Source organism: Ctenopharyngodon idella, chromosome 7, assembly GCF_019924925.1.
Source record: "Ctenopharyngodon idella isolate HZGC_01 chromosome 7, HZGC01, whole genome shotgun sequence".
In the NCBI taxonomy this organism is placed as follows: domain Eukaryota; kingdom Metazoa; phylum Chordata; class Actinopteri; order Cypriniformes; family Xenocyprididae; genus Ctenopharyngodon; species Ctenopharyngodon idella.
Genome location: NC_067226.1, coordinates 47,181,543 through 47,204,995, shown reverse-complemented (window position 1 = coordinate 47,204,995; position 23,453 = coordinate 47,181,543). Strand labels below are relative to the sequence as shown.

The 23,453-nt window shown below is 39.3% G+C and overlaps 1 protein-coding gene across 2 annotated transcripts in view; it reads left to right on the top strand.

Annotated features, from left to right (window-relative positions):
• Positions 1-18,703, top strand: part of acsf3 (acyl-CoA synthetase family member 3) — a 54,061-nt gene extending 35,358 nt beyond the window's left edge. For both annotated transcript variants that reach the window (XM_051901125.1, XM_051901126.1), the window contains exons 8-10: positions 12,500-12,634; positions 12,719-12,830; positions 18,222-18,703. In XM_051901125.1, the coding sequence (XP_051757085.1) occupies positions 12,500-12,634; positions 12,719-12,830; positions 18,222-18,348 (374 nt within the window). In that variant the 3' untranslated portion in view covers positions 18,349-18,703. The remainder of the gene's footprint in view (positions 1-12,499; positions 12,635-12,718; positions 12,831-18,221) is intronic.
• The last annotated feature ends 4,750 nt before the right edge of the window (positions 18,704-23,453 follow it).

Sequence of the window (23,453 nt, the reverse complement as noted above, 5' to 3'; positions counted from 1 at the left end):
CACCGTTACTGACAATCCTCATTTTGGCTGCGTGAGATTCTCCAGTTTTGTTGAGCAACCGAAGTGTGAGCTGTTAGAGCTCCGCCCTCTTTTAGAAAGTGGGCCGGGAGCAGCAGCTCATTTGCATTTAAAGGGACACACACAAAAACGGCGTGTTTTTGCTCACACCCAAATAGGGGCAAATTTGACAATCTATAATAAATGATCTGTGGGGTATTTTGAGCTGAAACTTCACAGACACATTCTGGGGACACCAGAGACTTATATTACATCTTGTAAAAGGGGCATTATAGGTCCCCTTTAAATATGCTCTGTGTTTTATAAAGCTGTATATGTATATGGGTTTGGCTTGCTATAAACATGTTACAAAGACTCATTTTTCTTTCTTCAAAACAATGTGCACTGATCAGTCATTCACAATAACCGAGAAGAAGTAACAACAGGAGTAAGATGTGGGACGAAGGTTGTGTGTAGCACCTCTGGCTCTGCATGTCCTTCCAACAAGCATACAGACACACACACACACCCAGAAGCTACAGTAAGTTCTGAGTCTGTCTTGTGCTTATAGCAGTGGTCAGTTTGCAGTTTGCTCTTGGTAAATGTGAAACTTGAGTCTGAAATGTTGGCAGTGCAACTCAACAGCTCTGAGGTCTTCCTGGAGATACGTCTGCCCTGCTTCCCTCCCGCTCTCACTGAGGGACTGCCCTCAACAGCTGCATGACCTAGTCTACTTTTTACACTTGTCCTGTCCTCCTGAGCTAGAGAGACCTTCTTCCTGCTTTCATGGATTTGATTTAGATTCTCTAACACTGGGATTTACAGGAGATGGACAACATCTACACTGTAATCAAAACATTTGGTAAAGAAGCAAAGAAGTTTAAGATATTAAGGACCAGATTACGAGTCATCAGTAATTCCAGTTTTACTTCCGTAACATTCATATGTAACAATGTAACAAATTTGCATCATCCCAGCCTATGGTCTTCATTGGCTGCCCGCGAAAAACGTCTACGTTGAGGGCGGGTCAAACACTCTAGTTGTACATGTCGAGAAGACAATGTTTTCTGCATTGCAAAGTCTTTGTATACACTTCCAAAAGAAGAGTCAGTGGTTAAAATTACCACAGCGACACAACAGCAGTATAACCTTTTGTTGTGTTCTCATCATTTTACTGATGATTGCTTCTTAAATCTCAGCGAGGTCAATGTGGGATTTGCAAAACGCTTATCCATTAAAGATGGGACAGTCCCCAGTTTATTTGGACCAACTTGCTCCTCTGAATCACAACCTGTAAGTGGGATTAATTATTGATGTATATATTTTCTTCCAAGTATTCAAAATATGTAGATTTGTGTTTTTTATTTTATACACCCAGTGCAATGTTTCATTGCCGGACTCCCTCGAAATATGATAATGGTTACAATGAGTACAATCAATGAGGATTTAAGAAGCCTCCGGAGCTGAAATTCAAATATGGTAATGGGCGTTTCGTTTCTGACATGCTCTGTAAATGGTCGACCAATCACAACAGACTGGGCCGTCTGGTCAATCAGAGCATAGTAGCTCACGGAAAGGCGGGAAAAAGATTTGGTCTCTCTAAACCCCGCCTTTCCAAGAGCCTACTCTGCTCTGATTGGTCAGATGACCCAGTCTGTTGTGATTGGTCAACCGCTTACAGCACATGTCTGAAATGAAACGCCTATTATCTGAATTTCAGCTCTGCACAGTAACGATGGCGTCAGTTTTACCATATCAATTCGAGTACCAGTCCTCATCCTTTGGAAGTGAATCAAAGTGGATTTGCTTTGGCAGCGCTGAAAACAGCGTCTTCTCGACAGGAACAACATGAACCAAACTCTTCCGGTCTCAGCTACAACAACAGTGTTTGAGGGCGGGGCAAAGTAGATGCTGTTCGCCGGCAGCCAATGAAAACCTACGTAGACTGGAATTACTGACGACTCATTTCAGCAGTTCAGAATCGCTTCTTTTGAGAGACAATAACTCCATTTATCATCCACTTTGATCTTTGAAACTTTGCAGACCTTTTACATTCACGAACAGCTCTATCACACAATACATGAAAGGGCCCTTTAAGTTTCTTTTCTATACCATCTGCTTTGTTAAATTTGTGCTAAATGCAGGAAAAAAAACAACTTGCCAATGGGGTAAGAAAATAAACTCAAGACATTATGGAATCATTTCATTGTGTATTTGAATGCTACGGCTGAATATAGTTTAGAATCAAAACCTCCATGATATCCTGAAGTGGAGCTGTTATCAGATGCGAGCTGCGCATTCAGTGTCATTAACATAAAGCCATTCCGCCCCCTCTCACTGAATCATATTAGACAAATAAGATCACTCACCCAAATGCAAAGCACTCGCTCGGGTATTAATTACCAAAATAAGACTACGGCTGTGTCCCAGTGGGCACACTATCTTTTCAAAAATAGTATGCAAGATTAGAATTAGTGCATCTCAGTGTGTTAAAAACACGATGCCAAAGATGCCTGGATGATATGCTATTTCTGGTGGACCTAATATTACCCACAATCCTGAAGAGTTTGTGATTGTGTTTTAAGTTCATCAAATGTAGACAAACAGGTTTTTTTTGTTTGTTTTTTGTTTTTGCTAGAAACTATTTTTAAACTTTGCATATGTTTTTCAGCTGCGTTCAGTATGGGACTGTACTGTTTGATTCATAGATTAAGTAGGATCACATATACAGACTTTTCTTATGGGGGTTTGTTAGACTAGTCGACTAGTTGCATAATTTCTGTTTAAATGTTAATGAAACTAGTTGTGGTGCACATCCCTAATGTGAATGCAAAGAGAACTGGATCCTTTTTCTCTTGGTTTACATTTTGTTCAACTTAAAAAGGTACGAGTTTGATTCTTGTGTAGTAGAATTATGTTAATTGTGATGCAGCTTGTGAGGAAAAAAAAGCTTAACTCTTTCCCCCCCAACATTTTTATTTTAGAAGATTGTTATTTTAGAAGATGTGTAACAGCGCCTCCTACTGTATAACAGTGAAAACATGGATTGCTGGGAAAAACTCGTCAATGGCGGGGAAAGAGTTAAGGTTAATAAATGTCATTTGTGTTTTGTCAGTGCTTGTCTGTTATTCATCCTCATTAGGCTCTCTGTGGAGCTAGAAGTGTTATAATGCTCTAAAATCCTTGCATTAATATTCATGTAGCTGTGAGTGTTTACTGTATATCTGGTTACTTAACAGAGATCACTTTCCATCAAGCTGCACTTAATCTACAACTCAGAAGTTGTGCTCATATTGGAGGAAGACAACACTTTATATGCTGACTGTCAACATTATCCTTCATTGATCTAGTCATTGATGTTTTGGGCATTTTTTTTCATCTCAAAGAGCATTGCAGTACTTGTCGATCACAAACAAATCTTGCTCGATATGAAAAATATGCTGATATGCTGAAAGCATTCCTGTAGCTCGAACAGTAGAGCATGCTGCTAGCAACGGCAAGGTCATGGGTTCGATTCCCAGGGAATGCATGAACTGATTAAATGAACACTTTGTATACAATGTATATTGCTTTGAATGAAAGCAAAAAGACATCAGTCGTCACTGCAATAATATGCATAATAAGATGATATTTAATTCTACACAATTCTGACTTTATATCACACAATTCTGACTTTATATCACACAATTCTGACTTTATATCACGCAATTCTGACTTTATAACTCGCAATTCTGACTTTATAACTCGCAATTCTGACTTCATATCACGCAATTCTGACTTTATATCACACAATTCTGACTTTATAACTCGCAATTCTGACTTTATATCACACAATTCTGACTTTATAACTTGCAATTCTGACTTTATATCTCACAATTCTGACTTTATATCACGCAATTCTGACTTTATAACTCGCAATTCTGACTTTATATCACGCAATTCTGACTTTATATCTCACAATTCTGACTTTATAACTCGCAATTCTGACTTTATAACTCGCAATTCTGACTTTATATCTCACAATTCTGACTTTATATCTCACAATTCTGACTTTATATCTCACAATTCTGACTTTATATCACACAATTCTGACTTTATAACTTGCAATTCTGACTTTATATCTCACAATTCTGACTTTATAACTCACAATTCTGACTTTATATCACGCAATTCTGACTTTATATCACGCAATTCTGACTTTATATCACACAATTCTGACTTTATAACACACAATTCTGACTTTATATCACACAATTCTGACTTTATATCTCACAATTCTGACTTTATAACTCGCAATTCTGACTTTATATCTCACAATTCTGACTTTATATCTCACAATTCTGACTATAACTCGCAATTCTGACTTTATATCTCACAATTCTGACTTTATATCTCACAATTCTGACTTTATAACTCGCAATTCTGACTTTATATCTCACAATTCTGACTTTATAACTCGCAATTCTGACTTTATAACTCGCAATTCTGACTTGATATCTCACAATTCTGACTTTATAACTCGCAATTCTGACTTTATAACATGCAATTCTGACTTTATATTACGCAATACTGTGAAAAAAAGACAGAAATGTGAGATAAAAAGTCGCAATTACCTTTAGTTTTTATTCAGTGGTGGAAACAAGCTTTCATAGTAGGCTTTATACGGTTAATTTTTTTTATTTTTTTTATTTATTTTTTTTTATTATTATTTCACTTTTAAATTTCTATAAATATCCAAACAGAAGCTCAGTTCAAGTGTCACAAACCCAGTCAACATTCAGTGTCTTAAAGCAGTGTGTTTGTGAAGAAGAGTCTATGTTCCTCACCTCAGTTTTGCTTTCATGGCTGTCAGGGAATATAGAGTCATTCACACATGTTCAGGAGGAGCAGTGGAGCTCACAGCTTGTCAGAGCGCTGTGTTTGTTCACTGATGTGTAAGTGTGCTGGACGTGAAACATGGCCTCTGTCACACTGCCCTTTCCAGAGCTGTCAGCCCCCCTTCAGCCTCTCGTGCAAGCATATGTGTGTGTGTGTGTTGTATTTGTTTACACCCTGAGCTCCCAGCAAAACAGCCTATTTATGTTTAAGTGTTGGCATGTGCAAGGAGCTTTCTATGGAAGCTTGTTTCCACCATGACATAAAACCATTTAAAAGATAATCTCACAATTCTGACCTTTTCTCTCGCAATTCTGACTTTTCCCTTTTTTTTCTCGCAATTTTGAGAATATAAGAGATATAAGACTTTATAAGACACAATTGTGAGTTTATATCACTCAATTCAGACTCTATAACATGCAATTGTGTTTATATCACACAATTCGGACTTTATAACAAGTAATTGCGAGTTTATATCATGTAATTCGGACTTTATAATGCAATTGCGAGTTCATATCACTTAATTCTGACTTTAAAAGATGCAATTGTGAGTTTATATCACAATTCAGACTATAACACGTAATTGTGAGTTTATATATCGCAATTCGGACTTTATAACTCGCAAATGCGCATTTATATCATGTAATTCTGACTTTATATCATGAAATTGCGAGTTGACATCACGCAATTCGAACTTTATAACTCGCTATTGTGAGTTTATATCACACAATTCGGACTTTATAACACACAATTGCGAGTTTATATCACGCAATTCTGAGAAAAAAAGTCACAATTACCTTTTTTATTTTTTATTCAGTGGTGGAAACAAGCTTCCATAGCTTTCAGAGATGTGTTTGTTGGCTTTTTGTGTGCCTGCAAAAACTACATAATGTGTCCTGTGAAATCAAATATTTACACAAATCTAAACCAAACACATGTTAAAGCAGTGCTCTTTTGTCACCAAACCTCAGCTCACCATCTGAGATGACACTATATGTGGAAATAGTGTGAAGGATGACTTCACTTTAAATGCACGAGTCGTCTTTGGGATGCTTTCTCCTCATTGCATCATGTGTTCGTGCTTGTTTAGCATGCAACATGGCTGTGTTCACTTAAACACCTCAGCCAGAGAGTGAGGAAAAAACCAACTAGTGCAATAAAGCTTCTTATCATTTTAATTAGGAAAGCTGCTGGGCCGTAGCGCTTCTGCAGTGACTCCAGTAGACAGATGCCTTCGCTGCCACTGCGTTTATGCAGCGGTTCATATTAGTGTTCACACAATTACTCATTTTACTAGTCGTCCAGAAAAGTTGTCATGTAGTCGGCGGGTCATTGTTTACTTCATGTCAATGACTCACAACATGCCATGCAGCATCTGAGGTCTTTGCCGTTCAACGTTGTTTACAAGGTTTTGTTTTCTTCAAAGCGATATGAAGTACTGTTGTACTGTAATTATGTACTACCCAGTGCAATACTGCAGAAATAGAAACCAAACAATGTTGTTTATTGTTTGCCGTTTAGGACAAAAACTCTTTTTCGTGGAAGAGGTAGCTTTCAGCTGTTGTTGTTTTATGATATTGCAGCTGGTTAGGACACAGTGATATTCATATCCACATGCTTATCAACACCATCCTTCTTTTGCAAAGAAAATCCATGACATGAGGATTTAATACTTTCTGTGACCTTTGATCCCTCCCCAGGGGCATTACGGATTCTTGAAGAGGATGAAAACCTCTGTAAATTCTCTCCCCTCACACACCAACAGCTTATCTATCCCCATGTCAAACATGTTCCTGGTTCATTTCCATGAGAAGGAAGCTGTGCCGCTGTGACCAAATTACACCTTGCGTTTGCGGATAGGGTTATTTTAAAGAGGGAAGGGGCGAGTGTAAATACACTCTTACTGCTGTTAACACCCAGCCACTTTTCCCCACCGCCCCCATCCCTTTCTCGCTCTCTTCGTCTCCTTCCACCCACCCGCTTCTCCTTCACCTCACCCCAGCCTATCACTGTGGAGCAGTGGTCTGTGAAGAAATTCCCAATATCTAAATTTACACACTGTATCAATCTTGTTTAATAGACTGGAAAGCTTATTGCTCCAGTGCTGGGCGGCAAGAGAGGGCAGCGCTGATAAATTGCGCCGTCCCTGCGACAGCCGCCCATGATGTATAATGAAATATTTATGATTTATCCCAGCTAATAAACTGAAATGAAGAGCCTGATGTATGGGAACAGATGGGCCCTCTATTGATGCCGTGCTCCTCACTGGAGATGGAGAGAGAGAGGGATGAGGGAGAGAGTCGAAGAGGAAAAAAAGATGAAATGCTGTACGTTTTAGAGCTTTATTGAAAATTACAGAAAAGGCGGTTGTTTTATATGTTCACTTCGTATACAAAAATTTTATGTTGTGCCAACTGATACATATTGGACTTATACTGACACCTATCAGCATGCAAAAGTTTTCAGTTACTGTAGAAATGTAGAAATTCGCTATTCACATCAGCTATGATTTATTTATTCCTTTTAGGGATACCACCATATCGGTATTGACCAATATATGTTCGTTTTTAATGTTATCATTATCTGCCCAATAAGAAAATTTGGCCGATATATCAAAGCTGATAAATCATAGATTATTTCCTTCAGCTGAGACACTTCAGATGTGCACTGTTCACCATGATGGTTTAAATTGCTTGAAATATTATCGGAGTCACTTAAAAAGGAAAATACAGTTTAGAGCAACATGTGCAGTGCAAGTCTGTCATATAGGCTACATAAAATAAGGAAAACATAATTGTATGCTTGGGACTTGGCTTTTAATGGTGAAACTTTTGTTTTTGTAATCAGGCTTTTAAAAATTATATAAAAATTTGGATTTAGATTTATCTACCAATATATCGGTTATCGGATTATCGGTTATCGGTATCAGCCAAAATTTTCATATCGGTGCATCCCTAATTCCTTTATAACATCGGTGTATTTATTTATTTATTTTCAGTTACGTATACCACTGTAGAAATGTGCTATTCACATCAGTCATGATTTATTTATTCCTTTTAGAGATGCATGATATATCGGCCACCATATCAGAATCGGCCGATATATGTTTGTTTTTATTGTTATCGTTATCCGCCCAATAAGAAAATTTGGCCGATATATTAAAGCCAATAAATAATGGATTATTTCCTTCAGCTGAGACACTTCAGATGTGCACTGTTCACCATGATGGTTTAAATTGCTTGAAATATGATTGGAGTCTCTTCAAAAAGGAAAATACAGTTAAGTTCAACATGTGCAGTCATATAGGCTACATAAAATTATAATGAGAATATTATAATTGTGTGTTTGGGAAAAGGGCTGTAATGGTGAAACTTTTGTTTTTGTAATCAGGCTCTCAAAAACTATATAAAAATTTGGATTTAGATTTATCGGCCAATATATCGGTTATCAGCTTTCAAATATAAAGAATTATCAGTATCGGCGAAAATGTTCATATCTGTGCATCCCCATCCACTACAGCCAACTAGCATGTATATTCAGCACCTATGTGAGGAAATAACACACCAGCAGGTGACAGTAGTCTGTATTCGTCATTCAAACACACCAATCTTGCTCGAGCTCATCATTTGCTAGTGTTCATCATTTCCCTTGTTTTTCTTGTGCACTGGTTTGCTGGTAGTCAATCAGAGTGATCTCTCTCACCAGCAGACTCCACCATTTCAACATGCTCAATTGGCCGAAAAGCAACTAGTGCCAACAGTGCGGAACGCACCACAAAAACGAAGCTGACAGACACTCAGCGACGGACTGACATTGGCCGACAGCCGAACATTGTGTCAAAGCCTTAACTTTCAAAGTGAGATTTGAACTCCCACTGCCTATTTTGGCACCTCAGTTTAATGAGTTGAAGCAATTATGAATGAAACTAGACATTTCTGGAAAAATGTAAGTGGTATTTACCTGTGCGAAACTCATTACGGTGCCAATGTGTTGCTATGAGAATATTAGGGGGTTCTGGATGGTTTTTAAGTGGTAACTTACTAGAAAAGGGTCAAAAATGAAAATTCTGCCATATTTACTCACCCTCATGTAGTTCCAAACCTGCAAGACTTTCGTTCATCTTCGGAACACAAATTAAGATTTTTTTTAATGACGTGAGTGCAAAAAAACATAATTTACCACTTTATTTACAAATTATTAATCTCCAACGCGCGTTCACGCAACAACATCTGCTGTTCCGTCAAGACAAGCCCGTCGTGATGCTCTCATGAACGTGAGTTGGAGATTAATATTTTGATTGTGCAAACAAAGCACTTGTGTCGCTTCATAACATTGAGGTTCAACCACTGGAGTCACATGGATTACTTAAATGATGTCTTTACTACATACGAAGATGAACTAATGTCTTACAGGTTTGGAACGACATGAGGGCGAGTAATTAATGGCAGAATTTTTGTTTTTGGGTAAACTAACCCTCTATAATATTAATAATGATGTTTCCTATAGGAAGGGAATGGAAGCATTGCGGCAATAAAGGATGGAAGCTAATTAGAGTTTTTAGGTGCCGATGTATAGACTGACCATGTGGACGTGATTCCCATCTCATTCATCAATTGTCTTTCATCTCTCACCAGTCACAGCTTATGTCCAGTTGCCCCTGCCCTGCCAACTTAACCTCCCCTCTCTCTCACACACACACTCATACACTATAACCCATGACATATCCTCCTTAACCTTCACACAGCTCACACACATGCTCTCTCGTTTCTCAACTCCCCTTCACCACAGCTGGGGCTTAGCACTCAATAATGATCCACGCTGGACATCCAACACCTTTGCCCAATGTTCTTTCCTCCTTTTCTTTCACACTCAGTCACTCACCTGCTATGACCTATTTCCTGTCGGCTTCATGGTCCTGCCCCAGCTGAGCCCCAACACTCGATGAGTAGTCTCTTTGTCTCCGCTCTGCTAAAGAGATTGGAAGACAGTCTGGCTAGTGATGGCTTGTACTTTTCAGACTCAGATTGAAATCTTTGGCCTCTCATCAAGGTGTGTGTTAAAATGGAGGTTAACACCTTGTCCTAACCAGGCATGTCATGATAAAGCAAAAAAGGTGAATTTTCCCTTTTGATCTGAGATTGTCCTAACCAGCAACAACTGCGACAAGCCATGCACAACTTTGTCGATTGCTTGGTTTAATTTCCCCTAAGAGAATATGTCTACTTCCTTACTACATGGTATGCAAAAAGAAGTATGGCAAATTAGTCTGAATATGCAGTATTCATAAAACAATTGACCAGATGACCTACTAGTTCAGCCGAGATTTTGTAGTGAGCATCTGATGGGCACTTTTCTCTCTCATGAGGCTACGGGAGAGGAGTCGTCATTTTTGTCAAATGGTAGGGTACAACATGTTCCTTGATCAACATCTTTGTTGATCCTGGAACAACATTCTAATCAACCAGTCAGATTTGAGGGACAAGTTTGTTTGTCAAATGTAGGCTTACAACCAGGGTTAGGTGCTTCTACATCAGTGTTATTCACCTATCATTTCCCTCTGATTTAAGTTATGGGTAGGGTTAGGTTTAGGGGAAATGATTGGTTTAAGACTAAATTTTGATACACGAATGTTGTTCCAGGATCAACAAAATATGTCTTACTTGGCAAAATCAAGGTGACTTACTTTTGAGTGCAACTTATGACCGTGTCCATGCCCTCAAACAAATGTCCACACTTTGGTGACATAATGCTGTATGGACTGTTGGGTAGTAGTCTGTTGTGATGGCCACACCATTAGAGGTATAGTTCACCCAAAAATGAAAGTTATGATTTACTCACCCTCAAGCCATCCTAGGTGTATATGACTATCTTCTTTCAGATGAACACAATCAGAGTTATATTAAAAAATATCCTGGCTCTTCCAAGCTTTATAATGGGAGCGATTTTGAAGTCCAAAAAAGTGCATCCATCCATCATAAAAGTAATTCATATGACTCCATGGGGTTAATAAAGGCCTTCTGAAGTGAAGCAATGGGTTTTTGTAAGAAATATTTAAAACTGTATAAACTAAAATAACTAGCTTCCGGCAGAAGGCCTACACAAATGGAGTTCTGGCGGAAGAGTGACCTCTGACCCGACGCTTGACGTAGTAACGAACGCGGAAGCGCAGAGGATAGAGCAAAACAAGACACCAGTCACAGATTAGAAGCCTAAAACGAGAATTTTTAAAAAGACATGTCAGAGGATTTCGATATAAGAGAAGAGGAGCTTGAGTTTGTTGCCCAGCATTATTTGTTTGAACTGCGAGAGGCGTCTAAGCTACGTCATACATCGCTTTTGGTGTAACTTGACATGCATAGACCGTCTGCCGGAAGCTAGTTATTATAGTTTATTAAGTTTTAAATATGGATATTTTTCATACAAAAACCCATTGCTTTGCTTCAGAAGGCCTTTATTAATCCCCTGGAGCCGTATGGATTACTTTTATGATGGATGGATGCAATTTTTTTGTACTTCAAAATCAGGAGCGCCATTCACTACCATTATAAAGCTTGGAAGAGCAAGGATATTTTTAATGTAACTCCAATTGTGTTATATACACCTAGAATGACTTGAGGGTGAGTAAACCATGTGATAATTGTCATTTTGGGGTGAACTATCCTTTCAAGGGCCCAAAGGAGTTATTTATGAGCACCCTTAAAGTGACACATTCTGGTCTGTCTACACAGACATGTACAGTAGAAGCAAAGGCCACAAGACCTCAATTCCACATCAATTTCAGCCCTGTCCCAAATGGAGCCCTAAATCCTCACGGTCTTCCTCTGAGTCCACATTTTGTGACGTAATGCCGCTTTGACAGTTGGGTAGAAGTCTTCAGCGGAGCTCGCCTCAGTTCAGGCTCGGCAAAAGTGCGCATCAAAGATGCATATTGTCCGCAAAGGAGGCGCTCACAAGCACCAACCTGAAGCCTAATGAGAAACCTAATGAGAGAGAACATTAAGTTTCAGAGAACCTAATGCAATGAGAGAACCTAATGCCACCTTATGGTCTTGTTGACTTAACGGACACGGGCAGTCATTGTAAGTCCACGAGATCTGCAAGTGCCTATTTGGGACAGGGCCTTCAGCTCCACATAGCTGTACATCAGACATCAAATAAGTTTTGATTGGCTTTGATTTTGTCACTTTGCAGCATCATTTTGCTTTCAGCGAGTAAACCTGATGCTGGAAACTTGCACCTGTTTTGCACTGTTCCTGCTGCTGATGGCTGTAGTGTGTTTGTGTGTTATGGGGTGGTAATTAAGCAGTCTCCAGCTGAGCAGCTCTGTGCAATTGGTTTTTAAGATTGCAAGCAGAAGATCTTGAGCCTGACTACAGGCTATTATTAAAGCTCAGAAGAGGACAACTTACAGCAAGCACACACACACACACACACACAACCTTCATAGTCTTATTACTGCCTCCTTCCACAGCTGTAGTGGGAGGATGTAGACTATACAACCGTTTTCCTCACTGCTTGAGCCCCATATGGACTGTTCAGTGATTAATAGAGGCGCAGACCTTCATTAAACTGTGTAGAGGCAGGTGTAACTCGAAGGGCTCTCTGACCGCTCTGGTTGCTCTTTCAGGTGACACCGCTCTCTACAGAGATGGCGTGTACTGGATCTTGGGTCGCTCATCAGTGGACATCATCAAGAGCGGAGGATACAAGATCAGTGCGCTAGACGTGGAGAGACATCTCCTAGCCCACCCAGATATCACAGGTACACGCACATTCATGCATCATACACATGCACATATGGACACGGAAATAAATATGCACTGTCTATGCACCTTCTTTTCTTTAGATGTGGCTGTGATTGGTGCTCCAGACGCCGTCTGGGGTCAGAAGGTCACTGCAGTTGTGCAGCTGAAGAAGGGGAAGACCATGACTCTGTCACAGCTGAAGGCCTGGGCCAGGTAACTCACCGCCTCACTGAGCCAGACTTTTGACTATCAGCATACAGTTTGATCTACATTTTAATTTATTCTGGCCAAGAAGCACCCACTAAGGGGCTGTTCACACAGAACACATTTTTGCATTAAAAAACGTGAGACATACTAAGAAAGAGTAAAAAAGCAGAACAGAATGATGTAATATAAGTCTCTAGTGTCCCCAGAATGAAGTTTAGGCTTAAAATCCCCCACAGATCATTTATTATAGCTTGTCAAATTTGCCCCTATTTGGGTGTGAGCAAAAACACACCGTTTTTGTGTGTGTCCCTTTAAATGCAAATGAGCTGCTGCTCCCGGCCCCCTTTCCAGAAGAGGGCGGAGCTTTAACAGCTCACGCTTCAGTTTCTCAGCAACAACAAAACTGGAGCATCTCACGCAGCCAAAATGAGGATTGTCAGTAACGGTGTTCAGCCTTACATTGTTCAAACCGGAGTCGACACTGATGGAGAGACTCAGGAAGAAGTTACAACTTTTAGAATGAAACTGGACGTTTCTGAATGGTTAGTGGATAAATTTATGTAGTTGCTGTGGAGTTGATTCAACTCATCGACTAGCATGTGCCGTCATGTTAATCTTTTGTGCAAATCCAGCGTTGAATTGACCCTCGTTTGTGAAGCAGTCCGGGGTAAAAGGACATCACATTAGTAGTCTAAGCTGTTTTGAGGGTGAGTCATAACATAAAGTAATAGAGCGTATAGAAGCTAAGGGAAAGCACACGGAAAAGTGGAGCTGCCTGAACCAAAGAAACACATTGCATTACTTAAAAATACTTACATTTTCTTCATCTGCAGCTTTGCCTCGCTTTCGAAAACAAAATGGTGGCGCCGTGGGTGGAAAGTGCAGATTGTAATAAGATCCCCTTCCTACATCACTAGAGGAGCAAATTTGAGCGCCTCAGTTTTTCACATGCTTGCAGAGAAAGGCTTGCCAAAACAAAGTTAGTATTAACATTGGTAGATGCGCCGGGGACGCTAATATAGCACTTAAACACGGAAAAAGTCAGATTTTCATGATATGTCCCTTTGAAAGGTTTTTTTTTTTTTTTTAATGAAAAAAAATAATAATAATTGCTGAAACATGTGGTATAATTCAGATTATCCAGAAACAACCACTATACATTTCTCCTCTAATATATTGCTGATAAATGATATGTATTTGCAACTTCTTATAAAGTTGCTGTAAACACACATTTGCAGTACTTAGCCCACACCTCCGTTTCGCCTGATTGGTAAAAATTTTGAATTGGGGGATGCATAGGGTACGTATACACAACAGCAATATACTAAAAACTGAAAAGTTTTTCCTTTGTACAAACGACAACCTTGTCTAGATCCCAGTTCACACGGATCTGCGAAAATGACTAAAAACGCTGTATTTTGCTGCCAGGCCAGTAGTTGGCGATGTCACTTTGTAAAGAAAAACTACGCGCCTATAGACTGACGTCACCGTTTTCACAAATTTGCGGTTTTGTAGTTTACACGAAGATAACGATATCGTTTTCAAAAATTTGCACTTTGAAAAACGTTTTCAAAAGTTTGCGTTTTCAGGCCCCCAAAATGGCATTGTCTTGTAAATTAAAGGCCAAAATGCATAAAAGTTTTCCATTTTAGTTGAACGCCACCTTAGCTTAGCTCATGAATATTAATAAAGTGACTACCCCAGTAGTCCTAACTGATTGGCTATAAGGCGAAATTTATTAAATAGATAGTAGCCATAGTAGGATTACCATTTATCGCAGGTGCATTTGAGAAAAGAAAAAATTTAAAATAATATGCTTGCTACGCCTTAGATTTTTTCAGAAAATAAAAAGTCTTTTAAAGGCGGGGTGGCAGATAGATTTTAGACACTTCTTGTCATTTTTGTGCAGTAATATGCATTAGACATGCATCGGTGCTCTGTGGATGTGCTGTCTCAAACTGTACATCTACCGTATCTCTTACAGCTCCCCTAGAGGTCAGAATGTGATATGACAGGACAAGAATTTTCTAGTGTCAATCACCATCCAGCAAGACACACTTGAACTTACTCAGAAAAAATAGGCAGGTGATGAAATGTTGCTGAAATGCACCGGCAGCCTTGTTGCGAGTAGTTTATTGTGGAGCACAGCGATGTGTTTGGAAGTGTTTTTTGGGCTTGCGTCAGCGTGCGTGTAGCGTGTTGAGTCAGACGTCGAGTTGGACTCCCTCAGGACATGCGTTAGACTCGAGAGGATTTTTAAAAGCCTCTGTATAAATAATAATACACACACATTCATGGATGAGAACTCGTTTTGGAGCATGCTGCAAGAACAGATGTGTGTTTGGTGGGAGAAGAGGTGGAGAAAGAAAACCGGTGATGGTGAGAAGACAGAAACAGCGTCTGGCGGGCTCTGTCTTAGCAGTGCCTGTTTATTTTATTCCTCATTCTCTCTCTCTCTCTCTTTTTAAATGTCACTTTTGTTGCAGAAATGTAGCATTTTTGCCTGAACGCCAGTTCTGTCAGAAGACACATGTCCCTTTACAGGAAGTAGCTCAGGGCTTTTTCTTTCTCTGTGTGTGTGTGAGCTCCATATGGTGTGGGGGTGTTCGCTGCTGGTGCGATGCTGCGTGTGTTTTTCGCGGCGGCCCTTCTGACCTGTCCCAGCCCCTCCAGCAAAGCCCAGCAAAGAGCAACATGCGCAGAGAAAGAAAGAGATGCTCACTCCCCAGTGCGTAACTCCAGCTGTCAGCCTGTGTAATCGTCACTCCATTTATGTCATAAGGCGTAGAAAGACAGGATATGATGAGCTGAAAGTGACACTGCACACACGCAAAGAAAATGAGGTTACAGTAAAGAATAGAATATTTGGGAGTGAAAAGGGTCCTTCAAAATCTGCAGGGGAGAGAATAAAAAAGAGGAAGCATTAACAGAGAGACACCTTGCTGGAAGGGACTTGTATAGAAGAAAACAGAATAAAAAAAATCTTTTTGCACTCTCAAAAAAATGTAAGATGATAAAGACAGCTCCAGGCCGGTAGACAACCACAAGAGTCGGGCAAGAATGCAAAACATTTAATTAGCTCAGCGCTCCACTCTGCCTTTTAGTGTTTGTCTTTATTTCATGCTGATTTCATTGTTTGTGGAATTAATCGAATTCCATGTATCTCGCAGCGTTTAATACAACAGAAGTTCCAGCAAAGAGGACTGCGGCTGCGTTATAAGATATGCAAACGGTTTTTTTTTTTTATGTATTTATGTGTGTATTTCACTTGTGACGTTTCACATCTGCACAAAGTCATTAGAGTCTTTGCTTTGCCTGAAGACATTTTCACCACATGTTCCATTTAAAACACGCAGCTTTAAATTATGACACATCTTTATTTCCTTCCACTCCCAGAGCTGAATTTTGTAAAGCTGAAAATCTCTTTTTAAAGATTTTGTTTTTCATGAATTTGCCATCTGCGACAAATTTCTTCGTAAGGAAAACTCCTAACCCTTAAATGCATGGATGGCTCGGCAATCATTAATACATATTCTGGTCTTTAGCGACCCGGATCTATATCTAACACTGCCGCAATAGTATAAAACCCTTCTGATATTTTAAGAACAATTACATAAGAGTAAAAATAAAGCATATTTCGTTACCTTTTGGAACTTGGAAGGGTTCAATTTGAGAAGATGTTTTTTTTTTTAGCATCGTCAGAGCTCATTTCCCCCGTACATTCAGCATCTGGCTCATATTCGCAATCTCAAACATATTCTCAAAATCGTTTTCAACGTCTTCAAAATCAATATTTTCATCACTGACAGCTTCTTCACCAGATCTACTATCAGTGACGCTAATATTTGATTGCGTATAGAACATGCTCTGCAGCAAATCACTGAGTTTTGCTGATGATACTTTTCATTTTTAATCGTTTTATACCTGTAGTAATTATGAGCGAAACATCAAGTCATCATTGTGTATCAGACATCGCCACCTTGAGGAATAAAGGTGAATTGAGTCACTAGAGTTTCAATTGCTGCACAGAAAAAAATATATATTTACACAAGGGGCCCTATTTTAATGATCTAAGCGCATGGTTTGAAGCTCATGGCGCAGGTGCACTTAGGGCGTGTCCGAATCCTCTTTTGCTAGTTTAACACCTGAAAAAATGCTTGGCGTGTCACGCGCATGGTCCAAAGGGGTTGTACTTAGTCTCTTAATGAGTCATGGGTGTGTTTTGGGTGTAACCTGCAATAAACCAATCAGAGTCTCGTCTCCCATTCCCATTAAAAGCCAGTTGCGCTCACGCCATGGTGGATTTGCTATTTACATGGCAGAATTTGCAAGCAAAAAGACTGAACGCTTCTACATGAAAGAATCCTTTTATTTTTAATATTTGGCATGTTTGTGTGTTGCTGCGCGTCCCTGTGTAACAAGCAGAGTGTACGAGCGTTTTGCATATAGGCACATATTACTAATGAGCCCAAAATATTGCGCCATTGACTTTAGACCAGGGTTTTGTTGGTCAGTGGCGCAGTTGTTTTCAGTTGCTTCAAAATAGCAACACGCCAACAATGCACCTGAACACACCTCATTTACAGACCAGCGCGCCCATAGGCGCACAGATGGGCGCGAGTGCATTTGCTATTTAAACAACATGGGCACTGGATGTGAAAATGATAACTGTGTCGGGCAGAAACTAGCAAAAAACACATTGCGCCAGGTGTATGATAGGGCCCTATTACAAACATCAGGTCACTAGAGACCCTATACACTTTTTACAAAAAAAAAAAATTGGAAAACAGGCATTCTTTTTTCATTTTATTATTTTTTTCTTGCTAATACTGAGATGGCTGATGTCTAACTTTAAAAAATGAATGAAGGGGAGGGTAGTGAATGACGTCCCGGGTCAATAAAAACCAGAGGTATGCGTTTAAGGGTTAAGTATGAAGCATAGTCTACATTAGTACAAATGCTTTCAGCTGCACAAGCTTGATTTCATTTTTGTTATAACACTGCAAGTGTGTGTTGCATTTTCAGCATTGTCAAAGGGTCACAAAGAATTTTCCAAAGATTCTTCAAATTGAATGACGTAGCAGCTTAGATATGCCTTCGACCTGGGAAACACCCAAGGTGATAAGCTCATTGATCGCCAATTAATTAATTAATTATTTCAAACATCGCTTTTAGCTTCTGTTTGACTTATTATTCTTGTAGTGGGACTCCTATACAACACTCAATTGTGAGTCTTCGCTAGGATGTATATCGCACCATCTGCCATGTGCTGTATTAACCAAGATCTCATTGGGGACAATCGAACAAACAACAATTGTGAAAGGACAGCAGAAATACATGATTTCTTTTTTTCATGAAGTCTTTAAGTTGGTCTTCTCTTTTGGTTTCCCCTCTCAGAGAGCACATGGCTCCATACACCATTCCCACAGGGCTGATCCTGGTGGAAAACATGCCCAGAAACCAGATGGGCAAGGTGAATAAGAAGGACCTTCTACGCCAGTTTTTCCCTGCTCAATCTGACTGAACCGTGTCTGATCCAAGATCAGTCTTCAGGGAGATGGGAGTCATTACCACAGACTGGAAAACTGTATCCAGATCAGATCTTTGAAATGAAAAGTGAATGTGAAGTCTCCTCACTGGACAGTAGAGGGCAGCACGAGTGATTAGACTTAGCCATAATGCCAAGTACTGTATTGTTTTTAATATGTTTGATTTTTTGGTGTTTATGTAGCAGGGAATAGAATGAAATCTTAAAAAATGTGTGTTTTAAATTAAGACAGTGGTAATAAACTGACTTGACTATTGTCTGTCTATTTAAAATGAAGAAATTAAATGTTTTTTGTAATGAAATTTTGAAATAAACTAATTTATTTTGATCAGTGATGTTGTTTTCATGTGATATCAAGTGTTTGCATGTGTGTGTGTGTGTGTGTGTCTGTGTGTGTGTGTGTGTGTGTGCGCAGCTGTGTGTACACAGGTGTGCGGTCAGGCCTAAAGGCGGTGTGGGCTTGTGGGGAAGGAAGTGATTACGGCACAGATGTGTCCTCGCTTCTCTCGTCCCCTCTATTTCACTGATAGTAAATCTACAGATAAGGCCATTGTATTGGTTTGTGAGAGAACAAGTGTAGTGGTTTCTTGACCAATCGCAGTTAGGAGTCCCTTACTGTCTTATCCCATGAGTCTTCCATGTATTTCAGTCCCACATACTTTTGGGACGCTCAGATGCAATGTTTTTTTGACATTTGTAATGTCACATGAGCAAATAAATTTGCATATGATTGCCTCCAGAGCAAGACATCAACGAATAGTTATACATCATGGCACCATAGGCCCCGCCCACTGGTGTTAAGTCGCTTAACGGCTGACATTTGGATGTGAGCGTCACGTCAAAATCAAGCAGAAGTCATTATAATCACTGATGCTGTCTACACTGATACAGTACACAGATGTGTTTAGTTTCTGAAACCATTATGATTGCTTTGACGCGTCCAGTTTAAACAGATGGTTTGCATCTCTGTACAGACTTCAGAATGATCCCAGCATCGGAAACCTCACAAACCGCAAGTAAATGATTTCATAAATTAGATTTCTGTAAATGATGGTTTTATATGGATAATGTTTTCAAAACACTGACTCACGTGCAATAGCAAGTGGGCGTTGATACTGTTTCCTATTCGATGACGTTAGCCAATCATAACAGTGTGCGTTTACTGACAAGTCTTAAAGGAACCGCGCCTTAAAACGGGTCATTTCAGACAAAGGGTCAGAATAAAGATTGAAAATAATAGTTTTTCCACATTACACATATTTAGGATAGAAAAATAAACAGGGATTTTCATCTTGTTGATTTCAAAGCCTGTGCATCCAAATTCCACTGTATTTTGCTATTCATATTCATGTCACTTTGGTGGTAGAAAAATTAGTCAGATACCGACACAGACGGGTTCAGTGAGACGCCCTCATCCTCAAAAACATAAAACAACATTATGTAAGTTTGTTCCAACCACAAGTGGCATGAAACCTTCGAAATTCACAAGACGTTTCCTTGTGAAAAAATAATAAATAATATACTTTATAATTATCTAATTAAGTGTGACATGCATGTAATGTTTTCAGACACTTAACTGTAAATTATCCATATGAAAATGTGTTATAATTTATATTAATTGCAATTAGTTGAACTTAAGAGTGCTTTTTGACCAACTTAAGTAAAACTTAAGTATATGTAATTTCATAACTTTTACTTGTGTAAATATGGATAATGTTGAATGTACTGACAAGTATTAATGATATATACATCTAAAATATACTTTACTGTAATTTCTATTCAATCTTGTATGTCATTTCAGTTTTGTTATTAAACATTTGTCATGATGAAGTTGCAATTCAGTACATTTAAAATATCTTTACTTTTAAATGTAATTTTGAGTAACACCACAATCAACACATCAAAATAAGTGTACGTGTTTAAAGCACAAGAAAGGATTCAATCAATTATTCAAAATGCGCTTGTCATGAATTTAATATATGAAAATGTAAGAAATGACTTGCATTATAAGAAATGTATCATGACTATAACTTAGCAATTTCTTTAATATATTATCTGAAAGTACAGTTTTTTAAAAATCAAAATGCTTTGAAGATTTAAAAGTACACTACAAGTACACAACATAGAATACAAGTAAGCACACTGCTCTGTCACAGTGGTTTAGAAATTGTCAATTGTCTTATTCAGCTGGTTTCTTGTAAATAATTTTGCATATTGTTAATATTTATACATTTCAATCTTTGATTTTAAGCGCATTTAGTATGTTTAAAGCTACTGCGACTTACTGGGCAGCTTCCTTCTGTTTCCATCTTCCAGTGTTTGTGACTTTGTAAGTTTCTGTGTATAAATTAACTTACAGTGCAGCAGTCGCCCTATAATAAATCACCACAATTACTCAGCGCGTCAGCAGCAGCACTGAGACTCCGAGAGCTCACAACACGGCTGAAGCGTCCAGAGAGAAAGACTGACAGAGACACTGACGGCTGGGCTCTGGAAATACAAGTCAGCCCCACCAGCACAGAGTGGGGATTCGAGAAGAAACGGAGGTAAAATAGATGTTGAATGCAACCAAGCGGGAAAAAGAGAGAAGGAAAGAGCACCCGCTCCATCCCTCCTCCGCCTGCAGTCACCAGAGAGCTGATTAAGAGAGCAGCTCGATCGATCTCTGGCCTGGCTGAGAAGGATGGATGTGCCGGGTGGGTTGCAGTGGCACTGGTGGATGGGCTGCGAGACGTGCTGACAGGAGACTATAAAGGTGGCACGGCAAACCGAAGAAAAGAGGAACAATTGGATGTGGTGACAGCACTGATGAGAGTGGGGTTGTGAAGATTGTTTTTGTGTATTTGCGTGGTGGGGGCGGTTGCTCCCCAAGGCTCTAGAATGATAAAATGTCTGCAGCTCCAGTCAGACATACTAGAGTGCACAAACACACACACACACACACTTACAAACACCCTGGCTTGCATGGATGTCCACTGAAGCGTGTTGTAGTGGGCTGTCTGCAGATGGATGCTTATTGGGCCCCTGGGCCCTGCGGGGGCCACAAGAGACAAGCCAAGAGAAACATTCGACTGGACTCTACTTCGTTACTATTGAGGTTATTTTATTACCAGCTTTCACATACAATGAGCAAAGAAATAAACACTCAAGTACCACTGGAGGGTCTTCTAAAGTGCACTGAAAAAAATTTGCAATTTCCACTCAGAAGTTACTAGTAAATTTCACAAATACTTACAAAGAAATGGCAAGAAACACACTGAATTAAACATGAAATTTTGTAGTAGAAAGACTGATTTTCTTGTAAAACATACAAACTAAACATTTAGTTTGGGCTCATGTTTACTTCATTTTCCACGTTCTGCTTTTGTCTTGCCAACATGCCTGCCAATTTGAAACTATTTTATATACTATATTATACTATTTTGTAACATATGGTGCGTTCAAGTAATGTTGAAACGATCATATTCACGGGTTGAACGCACATGAACGGCACCACAAAGTCGTAAACACGAGTGGGAAGCTCTGGATTTTCTTTAAGCCCCGATCTTTATGAGTTGGGGGCGTGTCTGTGAGAAATGTGGCGGAATAGAGTATCTCAGGGATGACGTGTTTTTGTAGGCAAAAAACCCGGAAGCGAGTTAGCATTTTAGGACTTCCGGTTCCATCGCCCCAAAGTCAATGGGTTTGAAGGTTTTTTTAAACCTTTATTGTGTCTTAAAAACGGCGGTTGCTAACAAATTGCTAAAAGGGACTTCCTTTGGCGGGGGACTTTAGACGTCATCATGACAAACAGGACATTTGGACAGCATTTCTCATGAAAAAGTGGATAAGTATTCATACACAGCACAGATCATAATCAGCGAGCACGTTTTTAAATAAAGTTGTTTTCTAAATAAAGTTTGAGGAATCTTGGTGGTGGTGACGTTGATCCGCGACCATGGTGTGCTGTAGTCCGTTTATAGCCTACTGTTAGCTTTTTATATCTGACCACTTTATTTAGGCTTCAAAATGTATAAATGTTGTGTTAACTTGTAAAGATTATCTTGATAGACAAAACGTGTAAGTGTCATTACCCTTTGTTAAACACAGAGCTGATTTTTTGCGATTTTCCAAAAGTCTATGGGGAAAATGCATAGGCTCTCGATCGAGGGAACCCGTGCGCCGCTAACTTCCGGGTTGGCCTGCAAAAACACGCCATCCCTGAGGTACTCTATACCACAATATTTATAGGTATTTAACAGTGACATTGTCAGGCTTTTTTATTTACAATAAAATTAGCTAATTGCCTGCACAAAATGCTTTGTAATATAACAATATAATATGTATCGATAAAGTTGACAGTGGCTTTATAAATTAATTTAAAAAAATAAAAAGCAAAACACACCTGATGCACATTCTTTGTTCATTTTCTGGAAGTAGAGATTAAAAACCTTGTTGTTTTTTTCTGTAGTTTGTTAAGGGAAGGTACGCCGCCATCTTGCTCCGACGAAAGTGACTTGAACACCCGTCGTAAACACGACTTGTAAAATGCAAACAGGAGGACTTGAACGCACCATTTTCCCGTGAGTTCAGGTTGGTCTAGCTCACAGTTGAGCATGCAAGACATTCAAAGTATCCACCATATTTGTAACTTGAACGTGTGAGGCTTCTGGTGACATTTGCTGTCATAAAACATTAGCCTTTATATACAGTGTTTTTCGAGTAAAGAAAACGCTCTACGTATTCAAAGAAAGTTCTTTATTTACCATTGCATTGCAAACAAGCAGAGACGCTCAAAACTTCGAATGCCACCGCTTCAAGGAGGGGCGGAGTTATGATGTTTGACTGACAGTTTGAGGATCCAATGGAGTTATGAGATTTAGTCACAAGCTCTTTTTAATATTTTTCATTGCTTAAATATTTGCAAAACCCACGGACAGACTAAAGGGTGACCAATAGTAATGATTTATGGGGGAAAGAAAAGATTTGCGGATACAACTGCCCGACAGCAACAATATTAAACATTTTATTAATTTATGAAATAATTGTCGTACAGAGTTTTACTATGTGTGTATGTGGCCAATGAGAGGCTGCTTGGAGTC